Source organism: Pogoniulus pusillus, chromosome 44, assembly GCF_015220805.1.
Source record: "Pogoniulus pusillus isolate bPogPus1 chromosome 44, bPogPus1.pri, whole genome shotgun sequence".
NCBI lineage: Eukaryota > Metazoa > Chordata > Aves > Piciformes > Lybiidae > Pogoniulus > Pogoniulus pusillus.
In genome coordinates, this window is record NC_087307.1 from 741125 (window position 1) to 754499 (window position 13375).

Consider the following 13375-nt stretch of genomic DNA (forward strand, 5'->3'; position numbering starts at 1 on the left):
CTGGGACAGGATCCCAAAGGCACTGAGAGCTTTCCTGGGACAGGATCCCAAAGGCACTGAGAGCCTCCTGGGACAGGATCCTAAGGCACTGAGAGCCTTCCTGGGGCAGGATCCCAAAGGCACTGAGAGCCTCCCTGGGGCAGATCCCAAAGGCACTGAGAGCCTTCCTGGGGCAGATCCCAAAGGCACTGAGAGCCTCCTGGGGCAGGATCCCAAAGGCACTGAGAGCCTTCCTGGGACAGATCCCAAAGGCACTGAGAGCCTCCTGGGGCAGGATCCCAAAGGCACTGAGAGCCTTCCTGGGTCACTTCCCAAGTGCAGGACCCAAGCCTTGGCCTGGTTGAACCTGACCCTCCTGCCCTCTGCCCACGGACCCAGCCTGGCCAAGTGCCCCTGCAGAGCCTGCACCCCCCAGTCTGCCAACCAGCACCCCCAGGCTGCCAACCAGCCCCCCCCATGCCCATCCCTGCCCCCCAACCCGGCCAGGGTTACCTGTGCAGACCACGCTGGCATCCTCCAGGTGCTCGCATGGGTGTTGCCCCCTGGGCTTCGCCTGGCACTCGGCCAGGGTCGCCTCCGTGCCCAGGCAGCTGAGCCCTGCCAGCCAGACTGGGCCAGCTCCCGGCCCGAAGGCAGCCGAGCCTGGGGCCGAGGCGGCAGCGCCGCAGCTCAGCTGCCTGCAGAGCACCGCAGCCTCCCGCAGGCTCCAGCCGCGGCCGCAGACTGTGCCCCACTGCTGCCTGTGCAGGACCTCGACCCTGCCCGCGCAGCGGTGCGGACCCTGTGCCAGCCGCAGCGCCCTGGGGCTGCCCAGCTCCGGCCCTGCAGGCAGGAGGAGAGCACAAGGCAGGGTGGGCAGCGGTGCCAGGGCGGACAGCGGTGCCAGGGCGGGCAGGGCACCTCCCTGGCCAGGGCTCTGCACCCACAGGCAGCGTTGGTGCTGCTGGGGATGCTCCTGGCAGGGCACTGCCCCTGGCAGCCTCTCCCAACCTCCCTCTCCAGCCTCTCCCAGCCTCCCTCTGCAGCCTCTCCCATCCTCCCTCTGCAGCCCCTCCCAATCTCCCTCTCCAGCCTCTCCCATCCTCCCTGGGCAGCCTCTCCCAGCCTCCCTCTCCAGCCTCTCCCAACCCCCCTGGGCAGCCTCTGCCACCCTCTGCCCACTCCTGCAGGACTCAGATTGCTCCTCCAGGCCCCCCTGAGCCTCTCCTGGCCCTGCCTGAGGCTTTCTCCTCTCCTGCTGCTTGGCTCAGCTCAGCCTCGCTCCTGCTGCCACCTCGGGACCCAGGAGCAGGAGGAGTTTGGTTGACCTTCATCCCCCACCCCCCTCTCCCTCACCTCTCCATCACTCACCTGAGAGCTCAGCACAGCTCACAGCTGCCTGCTCCTTGGACTTGCAGCTCGCAGCCCCCCAGAGCTTCACCCTGCACTCGAAGAGAGCTCCCTCCGAGCCGCTGCACTCCACTGCCTCCACCCAGAGTGGCTCTGCTGCTGCCCCCAGCGCTGCAGCCGCTGCCTTGGGCCCCTCTGGCTCTCCGCAGCCCAGCTGCCTGCAGGCCACCTGAGCCTCCTCCTGGCCCCAGCCATCGGCGCAGATCCCTCCCCAGCGCCCCTCGTGGAGCACCTGGAGCCTGCCTGAGCATCCTCCGGAGCCGTTCACCGCCCGCAGGCTCCCCAGGTCAGCGATGCCTGAGCCTGCAGTGGGGACACAAAAGCTTCCTCTTAGCCCAGGGAGGTGATGGAGGCTGTGAGCAAACCTCTCTGGGCTCAAGGTCTCATCATAGCCCAAGGAGGTGATGGAGGCTGTGGGCAAAAAGCTCCATCCCAGGCCAGGGAGGTGATAGAGGCTGTGGGCAAACCTCTCTGGGCTCAGAGTCTCCCCAGAGCCTCCTCTCCTCCAGGCTGAGCCACTCCAAGGCTCTCAGCCTCCCTGGGCAGCCTGCTCCAGGGCTCTGCCACCGTCACTGCAGAGAAGTTTCTCCTCCTGTGCAGCTGAAGCCTTCTCTGCTGCACTTTGTGCTCACTGCTGCCTGGCTCACTGCTGGGCACCACCCAAAAGAGCCTGGCACAGGCACTGCCCCCACAGCCCTCAGCTGTCTGTGCTCATGGCTCAGAGCTCCTCTCAGCCTTCTCCTCTCACAGTGCCAGGCAGGCTAGCAGAGAGCTCCAAGCTCCTCCATGCCAACCTCCCCCCCCAGCCCTGCCCAACCAACCAGACCCTGGCACCAAGTGCCCCAGCCAGGCTTGGTTCCAACACCTCCAGCCATGGGCACTCCACCACCTCCCTGGGCAGCCCATTCCAGTGCCAATCACTCTCTCTGCCAACAGCTTCCTCCTAACCTCCAGCCTGAGCCTGCCCTGGACAGCTCCAGGCTGTGTCCCCTGCTTCTGGCCCTGCCTGCCTGGCAGCAGAGCCCAACCCCAGCTGGGCACAGCCTCCCTGCAGGCAGCTGCAGGCAGCAATCAGCTCTGCCCTCAGCCTGCTCTGGGCCAGGCTGCACCCCCCCAGCTCCCTCAGCCTCTCCTCACAGGGCTGTGCCCCAGGCCCCTCCCCAGCCTTGCTGCCCTGCTCTGGGCACCTTCCAGCACCTCAGCAGCTCTCTGGGACTGAGGAGCCCAGAACTGGGCACAGCACTGCAGGGGTGGCCTGAGCAGTGCTGAGCACAGGGGCACAAGAACCTCCCTGCTCCTGCTGCCCACACTGCTCCTGAGCCAGCCCAGGCTGCCCTTGGCTCTGCTGCCCACCTGGGCACTGCTGCCTGCTCTGCAGCTGCTCTCTGCCAGCACCCCCAGGGCCCTCTCTGCCTGCCTGCTCTCAGCCACTCTGGCCCCAGCCTGGAGCTGCTTGGGGTTGTTGTGGCCAAAGTGCAGACCCTGCCCTTGGCCTGGTTCAGTCTCCTGCCCTTGGCCTCTGCCCACCCATGCAGCCTGCCCAGGGCCCTCTGCAGGGCTCTGCTGCCCCCCAGCAGCTCCACACTGCTCCTAGCTTGGTGCCAGCTGCAAGCTCCCTGCTGCTGGACTCAGTGCCCTGCTGCAGAGCACCAATGAAGAGACTGCACAGGCCTGTGCCCAGCACTGCCCCTGGGGCACAGCTCTGGTGCCAGCTGCCAGCTGAGTGTGGCACCATTCACCACCACTCTCTGGGCCCTGCCCTCCAGCCCAGGCAGCCTCAAAGCCTTCCCCACAGCATCTCCACCAGGGAGGAGCTCCTCAGAGGGTTCCCCACAGCATCTCTACCCGAGATGAGTGCCCCAAACACTTCCCTCCCCCCACCCCTCTCCTCTCCCAGCCCCACAGGGCTCTGCTGCCACCTCCCCTGCTCTGCTGCCCTCTCACCTCCTCTGCTGCCCTCTCACCTCCTCTGCTGCCATGCCCCCTGCTCTGCTGCCCTCTCACCTCCTCTGCTGTCATCTCCCGTCTCTGCTGCCCTCTCTCCTGCTCTGCTGCCATCTCCCCTGTTCTGCTGCCATCTCCCCTGTTCTGCTGCCATCTCCCCTGCTCTGCCGCCCTCTCACCTCCTCTGCTGCCATCTCCCCTGCTCTACTGCCATCTCCCCTGCTCTGCTGGTATCTCACCTCCTCTGCTGCCTTCTCCCCTGCTCTGCTGCCCTCTCACCTCCTCTGCTGCCATCTCCCCTGCTCTACTGCCATCTCCCCTGCTCTGCTGGTATCTCACCTCCTCTGCTGCCTTCTCCCCTGCTCTGCTGCCCTCTCACCTGCTCTGCTGGCATCTCACCTCCTCTGATGCCTTCTCCCCTGCTCTGCTGCCCTCTCACCTGCTCTCCTTCCCTCTCACCTCCTCTGCTGCCATCTCTCCTGCTCTGCTGCCCTCTCCCCTGCTCCGCTGCCCTCTCACCTGCACAGACCACGCTGACATCCTGCCTGTGGCTGCAGTTGTGCTCCTCCCGGGGTCCGGCTCCGCACTGGCTCAGCGCTGCCTCGCTGCCGTTGCACTGCACTCGCTGCGGCCAGACAGGTCCCTGCCCCTGCCCGTAGTGCGCCTGGCCCGGGGCCGCCACGGCCGCGCCGCAGCCCAGCTGCCTGCAGAGCACCTGCGCCGCCAGCATGTCCCAGTGCGCGTCGCAAACTGTCCGCCAGGCGGCGCCGTGGAGCAGCTCCACCCTGCCCGCGCAGGGCCCCGGCCCGGCCGCCAGGCGCACAGGGGCCAGCAGGGAGGCGTCGGAGCCTGCGAGGGGCAAGGAGCAGCTGAGAGCTTCCAGAGCTGACCGCCAGGGGGCAGAGAGCTCTGCCTGGGGCTGGCGCTGAGCCCTCAGCGGCTGCAGCAGGGGGGAGCTGCCCAAAGGGTACCCAAAGAGCATCTGCAGCAGGGGGGAGCTGCCCAAAGGGTACCCAAAGAGCATCTGCAGCAGGGGGGAGCTGCCCAAAGGGTCCCAAAGAGCATCTGCAGCAGGGGGGAGCTGCCCAAAGGGTCCCAAAGAGCTCCACCAGGGGGGAGCTGCCCAAAGGGTCCCAAAGAGCATCTCCAGCAGGGGGGAGCTGCCCAAAGGGGTCCCAAAGAGCATCTCCAGCAGGGGGGAGCGGCCCAAAGGGGTCCAAAGAGCTTCTCCACCAGGGAGGAGCTGCCCAAAGGGTTCCCAAAGAGCTCCACCAGGAGGGAGCTGCCCAAAGGGTCCCAAACAGCTCCACCAGGGAGGAGCTGCCCAAAAGGCTCCCAAAGAGCATCTCCAGCAGAGGGGAGCTGCCCAAAGGGGTCCCAAAGAGCATCTCCAGCAGGGGGGAGCTGCCCAAAGGGGTCCAAAGAGCATCTCCACCTGGGGGAAGCTGCCCAAAGGGTACCAAAGAGCATCTCCATCGGGGGGAGCTGCCCAAAGGGTCCCAAAGAGCTCCACCAGGGAGGAGATGCCCAAAGGGTCCCAAAGAGCTTCACCAGGGAGGAGTTGCCCAAAGGGTACCAAAGAGCTTCACCAGGAGGGAGCTGCCCAAAGGGTACCAAAGAGCTCCACCAGGGAGGAGATGCCCAAAGGGTCCCAAAGAGCTTCACCAGGGAGGAGCTGCCCAAAGGGTACCAAAGAGCTTCACCAGGAGGGAGCTGCCCAAAGGGTACCAAAGAGCTCCACCAGGGAGGAGCTCCTCAAAAAGTTTAGGTCTGCTCTTTCTGGCAGCCAGCAGGGTGAAACTGGCACCTTGGCACCCCCCCAACTGGTGTACATCTGGCACCAGGCACCCCCCAGCCAGCAGGGTTCAGCTGGCACCTTGGGACCCCCCAGACAAAGTTCAGCTGGCACTTAGCACCCCCCAGCCAAGGTACAGTAGGCACCTTGCTACCCCCCCAGCCAGGATTCAGCTGGCACCTTGGCAGCCCCCAGCCAGCAGGGTTCAGCTGGCACTTGGCACCCCCCAGCCCATTTCAGCTGGCACCTTGGCACCCCCCAGCCAGGCTAAGGGGCAGCACACTGTCAGCTGCTGCGCCCTGCTGGTGCCAGAGCAGGACTCACCTGAGCAAACCACGCTGGCAACCTGCCCCTGGCTGCAGTTGGTCTCCTCCCAGGGGCTGGCCCAGCACCTCTGGAGGGCGCTCTCGGTGCCCTGGCAGCTGACATTGTCCAACCAGACCAGGGAGGGCCCCGGGCCGAAATCTACTGCCTCTGGCAGGGGCAGGGCCCTGCCGCAGCCCAGCTGCCTGCAGACCACCTCCGCATCCTGCGCGTCCCAGCCGCGGGCGCAGACTGCTCCCCAGCGCTGCCGGTGCAGCACCTCCACCCTGCCCGCGCAGCGCTGGGAGCCGTTGGCCAGGCGGAGCTGCGCCGGCTCCGGGAGCAGCGAGTCTGGTGGGAGAGGGCCTCCGGGGTCAGCAGGTGCAGGCCAACACAACTCAACCCAAGCCAAACCCAACCCAACCAAACCCAAACCCAACCGAACCCAACTCAACTCAACCCAAGCCAAACCCGACCCAGCACAACCCAACCAAACCCATCCCAACACAACTCAACCCAAGCCAAACCCAACCAAATCCAAACCCAACCAAACCCAACACAACTCAACCCAAGCCAAACCCAACCAAATTCAAACCCAACCAAACCCAACACAACTCAACCCAAGCCAAACCCGACCCAGCACAACCCAACCAAACCCAGCCCAATGCAACTCAACCCAAGCCAAACCCAACACAACTCAACCCATCCCAACACAACTCAACCCAAGCCAAACTCAACCCAACCCGACTCAACTCACACAACCAAACCCAGCCCAACACAGCTCAACCCAAGCCAAACCCAATACAACACAACTCAACCCAACCCAACTCAACACAACCAAACCCAGCCCAACACAACTCAACCCAAGCCAAACCCAACCCAACCAAACCCAAACCCAACCAAACCCAAGGCAAACCCACCCCAACTCAACACAAGCCAAATTCAACCCAACCCAACCAAAACCCAACCAAACCCAACTCATGTCAACCCAAGCCAAACTCAACCCAGCACAACCCAACCAAACCCATCCCAACACAACTCAACCCAAGCCAAACCTAACCCAGCACAACCCAACCAAACCCACCCCAACACAACTCAACCCAAGCCAAACCCAACCAAACCCAACTCAACCCAACCAAACCCATCCCAATACACCTCAACCCAAGCCAAACCCAACCTGACACAACCCAACCAGACCCAACTCAACTCAACCAAACCCAGCCCAACACAACTCAACCCAAGCCAAACCCAACTCAACCCAACCAAACCCAGCCCAACACAACACAACCCAACCAAACCCAACTCAACTCAACCCAACCAAACCCAGCCCTAACATAACCAACACAACCCTACCCAATCCAACCCTACCCATTCCAACCCAAGCCTACCCCACCCAACCCAACCCTACCCTATTCAACCCAAACCTACCCAACCATACCCAACCCAATCCAACCCATCCCTACTCAACTCTACCCAACCCAATCCAATCCAACCTAAACCAACCCAATGCAGCCCTACCTAATCCAACCATATCCAACCCAACCCTACCCAACCCTGCCCCTGGGCATCGCTCAGCAGAGTCTAGCCCCAGCCTCCTGCCCTTCACCCTTCTGCTCCTGCTGCGCACTGCACAGATGCCCTCTGGGACTGCTCCTCTGCATGATGCCAGCCCCAGGGCTCAGCTCAGAGCTGCTGCAGGCTCTCAGCACCCTCATGACCTTCCCTGGGCTCTCTCCTGCTCCTCTTGAACTGAGCCTCCAGCTGTGTCCTCCCCTGGGCACAGCAGAGGGGCAGCAGAACCTCTCTTGCTCTCTGCCCACACTTTGCTCAATGCCCACCAGGCCCTCTTGCCCACAAGAACACATTGGGAGCTCCTGGGCACCCTCCTGCCCATTGCCCCTTGAACTGAGGAGCTCAGGATTGAGCCTCCAGCTGTGGCCTCCCCTTGGCACAGCAGAGGGGGCAGCAGAACCTCCCTTGCCCTCTGCCCACGCTCATCCTGATGCCCACCCTGGGCTCTCTCCTGGCACTCACCTGAGCAGACCACTCCAGCATCCTGGGCATGGCTGCAGTTGGTGATGCCCCAGGGCCGGGCTGGGCACGAGGACAGGACCTGCTCCGTGCCCTTGCAGTCGACCTGATCCAGCCAGATGATGCCAGAGCCTTGCCCAAACGGTGCCCGCCGCGGGGCCGCCAGCGCCCAGCCACAGTCCAGCTGCCGGCAGAGGGCAGCAGCGTCCCGCAGGTCCCAGGAGCTGTCGCAGACTGTGCCCCACTCCCGCCCGTGCAGGATCTCCACCCTGCCCGCGCAGGGCCTGCCACTGCCCACCAGGCGCACCGGAGCCCCCTCGGGGGGCGCTGTGGGCACCGGGGGGAGGGGAGGAGCTGCCTGAGGCTGCCTGGCACAGACCCAGCAGCACCCATGGGACCCTCTGAGCGCCTCACTGTGCCCACCCAGCACCCATGGGACCCTCTGAGCACCTCACTGTGCCCACCCAGCACCCATGGGCACTTCCTCACCAACCCCAGCACCCATGGGAGCTCCTCAGCACTTCACTGTGCCCACCCAGCACCCATGAGATCCTATGAGGACCTCACTGTGCCCACCTAACACCCATGGGACCTCCTCCCTGTGCCCACCCAGCACCCATGGGCACCTCCTCACCCCCTCTCGCCCCCTGCCCCCTCGGGTCGCAGTGCCCACACTGAGCTCCTTCTCCCCAGGCAGACCCTGCAGGGGCTGTGCCCACCCCGTGGTGCCCCCCAGAGGGCATTACCTGCACACACCACAGCAGCTCCTCTGCCCCCTGGGCAGGTGCCCTCTGCCAAGGCCTTCCTCTTGCACTCGCCGATGGTGCCCTCGGTGCCAACACAGCTGAAGCTCTCAGGCCACATCTTGGCAGCTCCAGAGCCAAACTGAGCCTTGCCAGGGGCCTCCAGTGCCCTCCCACAGCCCAGCTGCCTGCAGACCACTCGAGCCTCTGCCAGGCCCCAGCCGTGGTCGCAGAGTGGTGCCCAAGTGCCCTGCTGGGTCACCTCCACCCTGCCCTGGCACCGCCTGGAGCCGTTGGCCAGGCGGAGCTCGGGGATCAGAGAGACTCCTGAGGCTGGTGGGCAGAGAGGAGAGGAGGTGAAGGGTGGCACCTGCTGCCCACCCTGCCTGGGGGTAAGGCTGGGGGGGGGGGGTGAGGATGCCAAGGGGAAAGCCAAACTCTGGTGGTGCCCAGGAAAGGGCACAGCTGGATGCAGCTGGAGCCAGCTCTGGGTTTGGCAGCTCAGGAGTGCCAGGAGAGAGGCCAGAGGAGGCCATGAAGATGGTGAGGGTCTGGAGGAGCTCTGAGCTGAGCCCTGGCGCTGGCATCATGCCCAGAGGGCATCTGAGCAGTGCCCAGCAGGAGGTGAAGGGTTGGCGGGCAGGAGGCTGGGGCCAGACTCTGCTCAGCAGTGCCCAGTGCCAGGCACAGGAGGCAATGGGCAGGAAGGTGCCCAGGAGGGTGCCCAGGAGCCACCAAAGTGCCCTTGTGGCCAAGAGGACCTGGGGTGGGCATCAAGAAGAGTGTGGGCAGAGGGCAAGGGAGGCTCTGCTGCCCCTCTGCTGGTGCCCAGGGGAGGGCACAGCTGGAGGCCCAGTTCAAGAGGGACAGGAGAGAGCCCAGGGGTGGCCATGAGGATGATGAGGGTCTGGAGGACCAGCCCCAGAAGGCATCTGAGCAGTGCCCAGCAGGAGGTGGAGGGTGGAGGGCAGGAGGCTGGGGCCAGGCTCTGCTGAGCAGTGCCCAGTGCCAGGCACAAGAGGCAGTGGGCACAGCCTGGCACCCAGGAGGCTGCACCTGAGCAGGAGGAGAAACTTCTCTGCTGGAGGCTGCTGGAGGCCTGGAGCAGGCTGCAGGGAGGCTGTGGAGGTCCTCTGCAGAGACCCACCCCCCCCGGAGCTCCTCCTGGGCAACCTCCTCCAGGTGCCCTGCCCTGGCAGGGAGCTGTGCCCTGGGTGACCTCCAGAGATCCCTCCCAGCCTCTCCCTGCTGGACTTCTGGCACCAGGTCCTTGCAGGGCTCAGCAGCCCGTCGGGGGTGGGGAGGGGGGTTGGGGCAAGGTCTTATCACCCTCAGGCTCTCACCACCCTCAGGCTCTCACCACCCTCGGGGTCTCACCACCCTCAGTGCCAACAACCTCCTGCCAGGGCCCCACCTGGAGCTGCCCCAACCTGAAGAGCCATTGGCCTCACCCTGGCACTGCCAGCCCTTGGCCAAAGTCCCTCCTCAGCCCTCCTGGAGCCACTTCAGGGGCTGGGAGACCACCAGAAGGTCTCCCTTGAGACCCTCCTCAGCTCTCCTGGAGCCCCTTCAGGTATGGGGAGACCTCGAGAAGGTCTCCCTGCAGCCTCCCCTGGACCCCCTCCAGCCCATTTTGGTGGCCTCCTCTGGTTCCTCTCCAATCTTCTAATGTCATCTTGGTGGCCTCCCCTGAACATCAGATCAGGATCCTCTGGACCCTCACCAGCCCTCTGATGGTCATCTTGGTGGCCTCCTCTGGGCTCTCTCCAGCCCATCTTGGTGGCCTTCTCTGCACCCTCTCCAGCCCATCTTGGTGGCCTCCTCTGAACATCAGTCCAGGATCCTCCAGACTCTCTCCAGCAGTTCTCCACCTCCACCCTCACCTCACCCTGCTCCTCTCCCTCCCCTGGGCCTGCTCCTCCAGCCCTCACCTGAGCAGACCACTCCTGCATCCTCCCCATGCACGCAGTTGTTGTGCCCCCAGGCCCTGGCAGTGCAGCTGAAGAGGCTCTCCTCAGCCCCAGTGCACTCCACCTCGTCCAGCCAGATGGGGTCGTGGCCTCTGCCAAAGTAGGCCCCACTGAGGGCCCAGAGTGCTGTGCCACAGCCCAGCTGCCTGCAGACCACTGCTGCATCCTCCAGGTCCCAGGCATCGTCGCAGACAGTGCCCCACATGTGCTCGTGCAGCACCTCCACCCGCCCGGCGCAGCGGTCGGGGCCACCCAGCAGCCTCAGGTTGCCCAGCTTGGAGATGCTGGAGTCTGGGGGGTAAGGGAGGAGGAAAAAGAGAGTAAAGGTAGAGATGCAGGGGGTGGGGTGGGGTGGGAGGGGTTGGGAGGGGCCTTTCAAGGTCATCTGCTCCTATCGAGGTCATCTACACCAAGATCCTGCAGGGAGCTCTGCAAATCATTGACTCATGGAATGGGTTGGGTTGGTTTGAGTTGGGTTTGGGATGATTTGGGCTGAGTTGGGTTGGTTTGAGTTGGGTTTGGGATGATTTGGGCTGAGTTGGGTTGGTTTGAGTTGGGTTTGGGTTTAGGTTGGGTTGGGTTTGGTTTGAGTTGGGTTGGGGTTGGGTTAGTTTGGGTTGGGTTGAGTTTGGTTTGGGTTGAGTTTGGGTTGATTTGGGCTGAGTTTGGTTGGTTTGAGTTGGGTTTGGGTTTAGGTTGGGTTGGGTTTAGGTTGGGTTTGGTTTAGGTTGGGTTGGGTTTGGTTTGAGTTGGGTTGGGGTTGGGTTAGTTTGGGTTGGGTTGAGTTTGGTTTGGGTTGAGTTTGGGTTGATTTGGGCTGAGTTGGGTTTGGGTTTAGGTTGGGTTGGGTTTGGTTTGAGTTGGGTTAGTTTGGGTTGGGTTTGGGTTGGGTTTGAATTGAGTTGGGTTGGTTTGACTTGGGGTTGGGTTGGGATGGTTTGGGTTGGGTTTGGGTTGGTTTGGGTTGGGTTTGGGTTGGGTTGGGATGGGTTTAGGTTGGGTTGGGTTTCGGTTGGGTTAGTTTGGATTGGGTTAGATTGGATTGGGTTGGGTTTGGATTGGGGTTGGGTTGGACTGGGTTTGAATTGGGTTGGGTTTGGGTTGGGGTTGGGTTTAATTGGGTGGGGTTTGGGTTGGGTTTGGGTTGGGTTTGGTTGGGCTGGTTTGAGTTGGTTTGGGTTGGGATGGGGTAGGTTGGAAGTAACCATTCAAGGTCATCTACCCAAGGTCCTGAAGGGACTTGTACAGATCACTGAGCCATGGAATGGGTTGGGTTGGGGTTGGCTTTGGGTGGATTTGGGCTGAGTTTGGTTGGGTTTAGGTTGGGATTGGTTTAGGTTGGATTGGGTTTGGGTTGGGTTAGTTTGGGTTGGGTTTGGGTTGGGTTAGTTTGGGTTGAGTTGGGTTAGGTTGAGTTTGGGTTGGGTTAGTTTGGGTTGGGTCAGGTTTGGGTTGGGGTTGGATTGGGTTTGAATTGGGTTGGGTTGGGGTTGATTTGGGCTGAGTTTGGTTGGTTTGAGTTGGGTTGGGTTTGGGTTTGTGTTGGGGTTGGGTTTGGATTGGGCTGGTTTGGGTCGGGTTTGAATTGGGTTGAGTTTGGGTTGCTTTGGGTTGGGTTTGGGTTGATTTGGGATGAGTTTGGTTGATTTGAGTTGGGATTGGTTTAGGTTGGGTTGGGTTAGTTTGGGTGGGGTTAGTTTGGGTTGGGTTGGGTTTAGGTTGGGTTGGATTGGGTTAGTTTAGTTTGGGTTGGATTTGGGTTGGGTTGGTTTGGGTTGGGATGGGTTAGTTTAGTTTGGGTTGGGTTGGCTTAGTTTGGGCTGGATTAGTTTGGTTGGGGTTGGGTTTGGGTTGGGTTGGTTTGGGTTTGGGTTGGGATGGGTTTGGTTTGGGTTTGATTGGGTTGGGTTAGTTTGGGTTGGGTTGGGTTGTTTTGGGTTGGGTTAGTTTGGTTTGGGTTGGGTTGGATTAGTTTGGTTTGTGTTAATTTGGTTTGAGTTGGTTTGGGTTGGGATGGGATAGGTTGGAAGTAACCATTCAAGATCATCTCCTTTCAAGGTCATCTACCCCAAGGTCCTGGAGGGACTTGTGCAGATCATTGAGCCATGGAATGGGTTGGGTTGGGGTTGGGTTAGGATGGGTTGGGTTGGGAAAGACCTTTCAAGGTTATCTCCTCCTTTCAAGGTCATCTCCTCCAGGGCCCTGCAGGGACCTCTGCAAATCACTGACTCATGGAATGGGTTGGGTTGGCAGAGACCTTCCAGGCTCACCCAGCCCAACCCTCTCTGCACCCAGCAGGGACATCCTAAACTGCCTGAGGCTGCCCAGAGCCCTTCTTGAGCCTCCCTTGGAACATCTCCAGGGCTGAAGCCTCAATTCAACTCCCCCCCCTTTGGGCCACCCTTCACCACCCCACTCCTAGAGACCCACCCTAAGGGCTGGAGGGGTGGAGGCAGTGCCAGGCCCACCTGCCAGCTGCCTCCCCCTACCTGAGCACTCCACGCTGGCATCCTCCAGGTGCTGGCAGTTGTGCTCCCCCCAGGGCCTGCTGTGGCACTCGGAGAGCTTCTCCTCCTTGCCTGTGCAGTTGACTTCATCCAGCCAGATCTGCCCTGTCCCTTCTCCATAGCGCCCCCCGGGGGCCACCGAGAGCAGAGCACCACAGCCCAGCTGCCTGCAGACCACCCTGCCCTCGGCCGGGCCCCAGCTGTCGTCACAGACTGTGCCCCAGGAGCCATTGTGGAGCACTTCCAGGCGCCCTGCGCAGCGATCCGGACCCCCCACCAGGCGCAGGGACCCCGAGGGGCTCTGGGCAGCGGCGCCTGAGGGGACAGGGGGGGAGGGAAGAGGCAGAGAATGGGTGGGGTTGGGTTGGAAGGGACCTGCGGGGCTCAGGCAGTCCCAACCTCACCCCCACCACTGCAGTCAGCTGCTCCAGCACCTCCCTGGTGCAAGCTGCTCCAGCACCTCCCTGGTGCAACCTTGCAACCTGCTCCAGCACCTCCCTGGTGCAACCTGCTCCATCACCTTCCTGGTGCAAGCTGCTCCAACACCTCCCTGGTGCAAGCTGCTCCAGCACCTCCCTGATTCAAGCTGCTCCAGCACCTCCCTGATTCAAGCTGCTCCAGCACCTCCCTGGTTCAAGCTGCTCCAGCACCTCCCTGGTGCAAGCTGCTCCAGCACCTCCCTGTTTCAAGCTG

The 13375-nt window shown here is 62.4% G+C and overlaps 1 protein-coding gene across 1 annotated transcript in view; it reads right to left on the minus strand.

Annotated features, from left to right (window-relative positions):
- LOC135192824 (deleted in malignant brain tumors 1 protein-like) overlaps positions 1-13375 on the minus strand; it is a 501013-nt gene that overhangs the window by 445840 nt on the left and 41798 nt on the right. The window contains 8 exon segments of the mRNA XM_064176200.1: positions 493-822; positions 1351-1692; positions 3853-4182; positions 5453-5773; positions 7463-7789; positions 8209-8538; positions 10137-10466; positions 12665-12997. Coding sequence (XP_064032270.1) covers positions 493-822; positions 1351-1692; positions 3853-4182; positions 5453-5773; positions 7463-7789; positions 8209-8538; positions 10137-10466; positions 12665-12997 — 2643 coding nt within the window.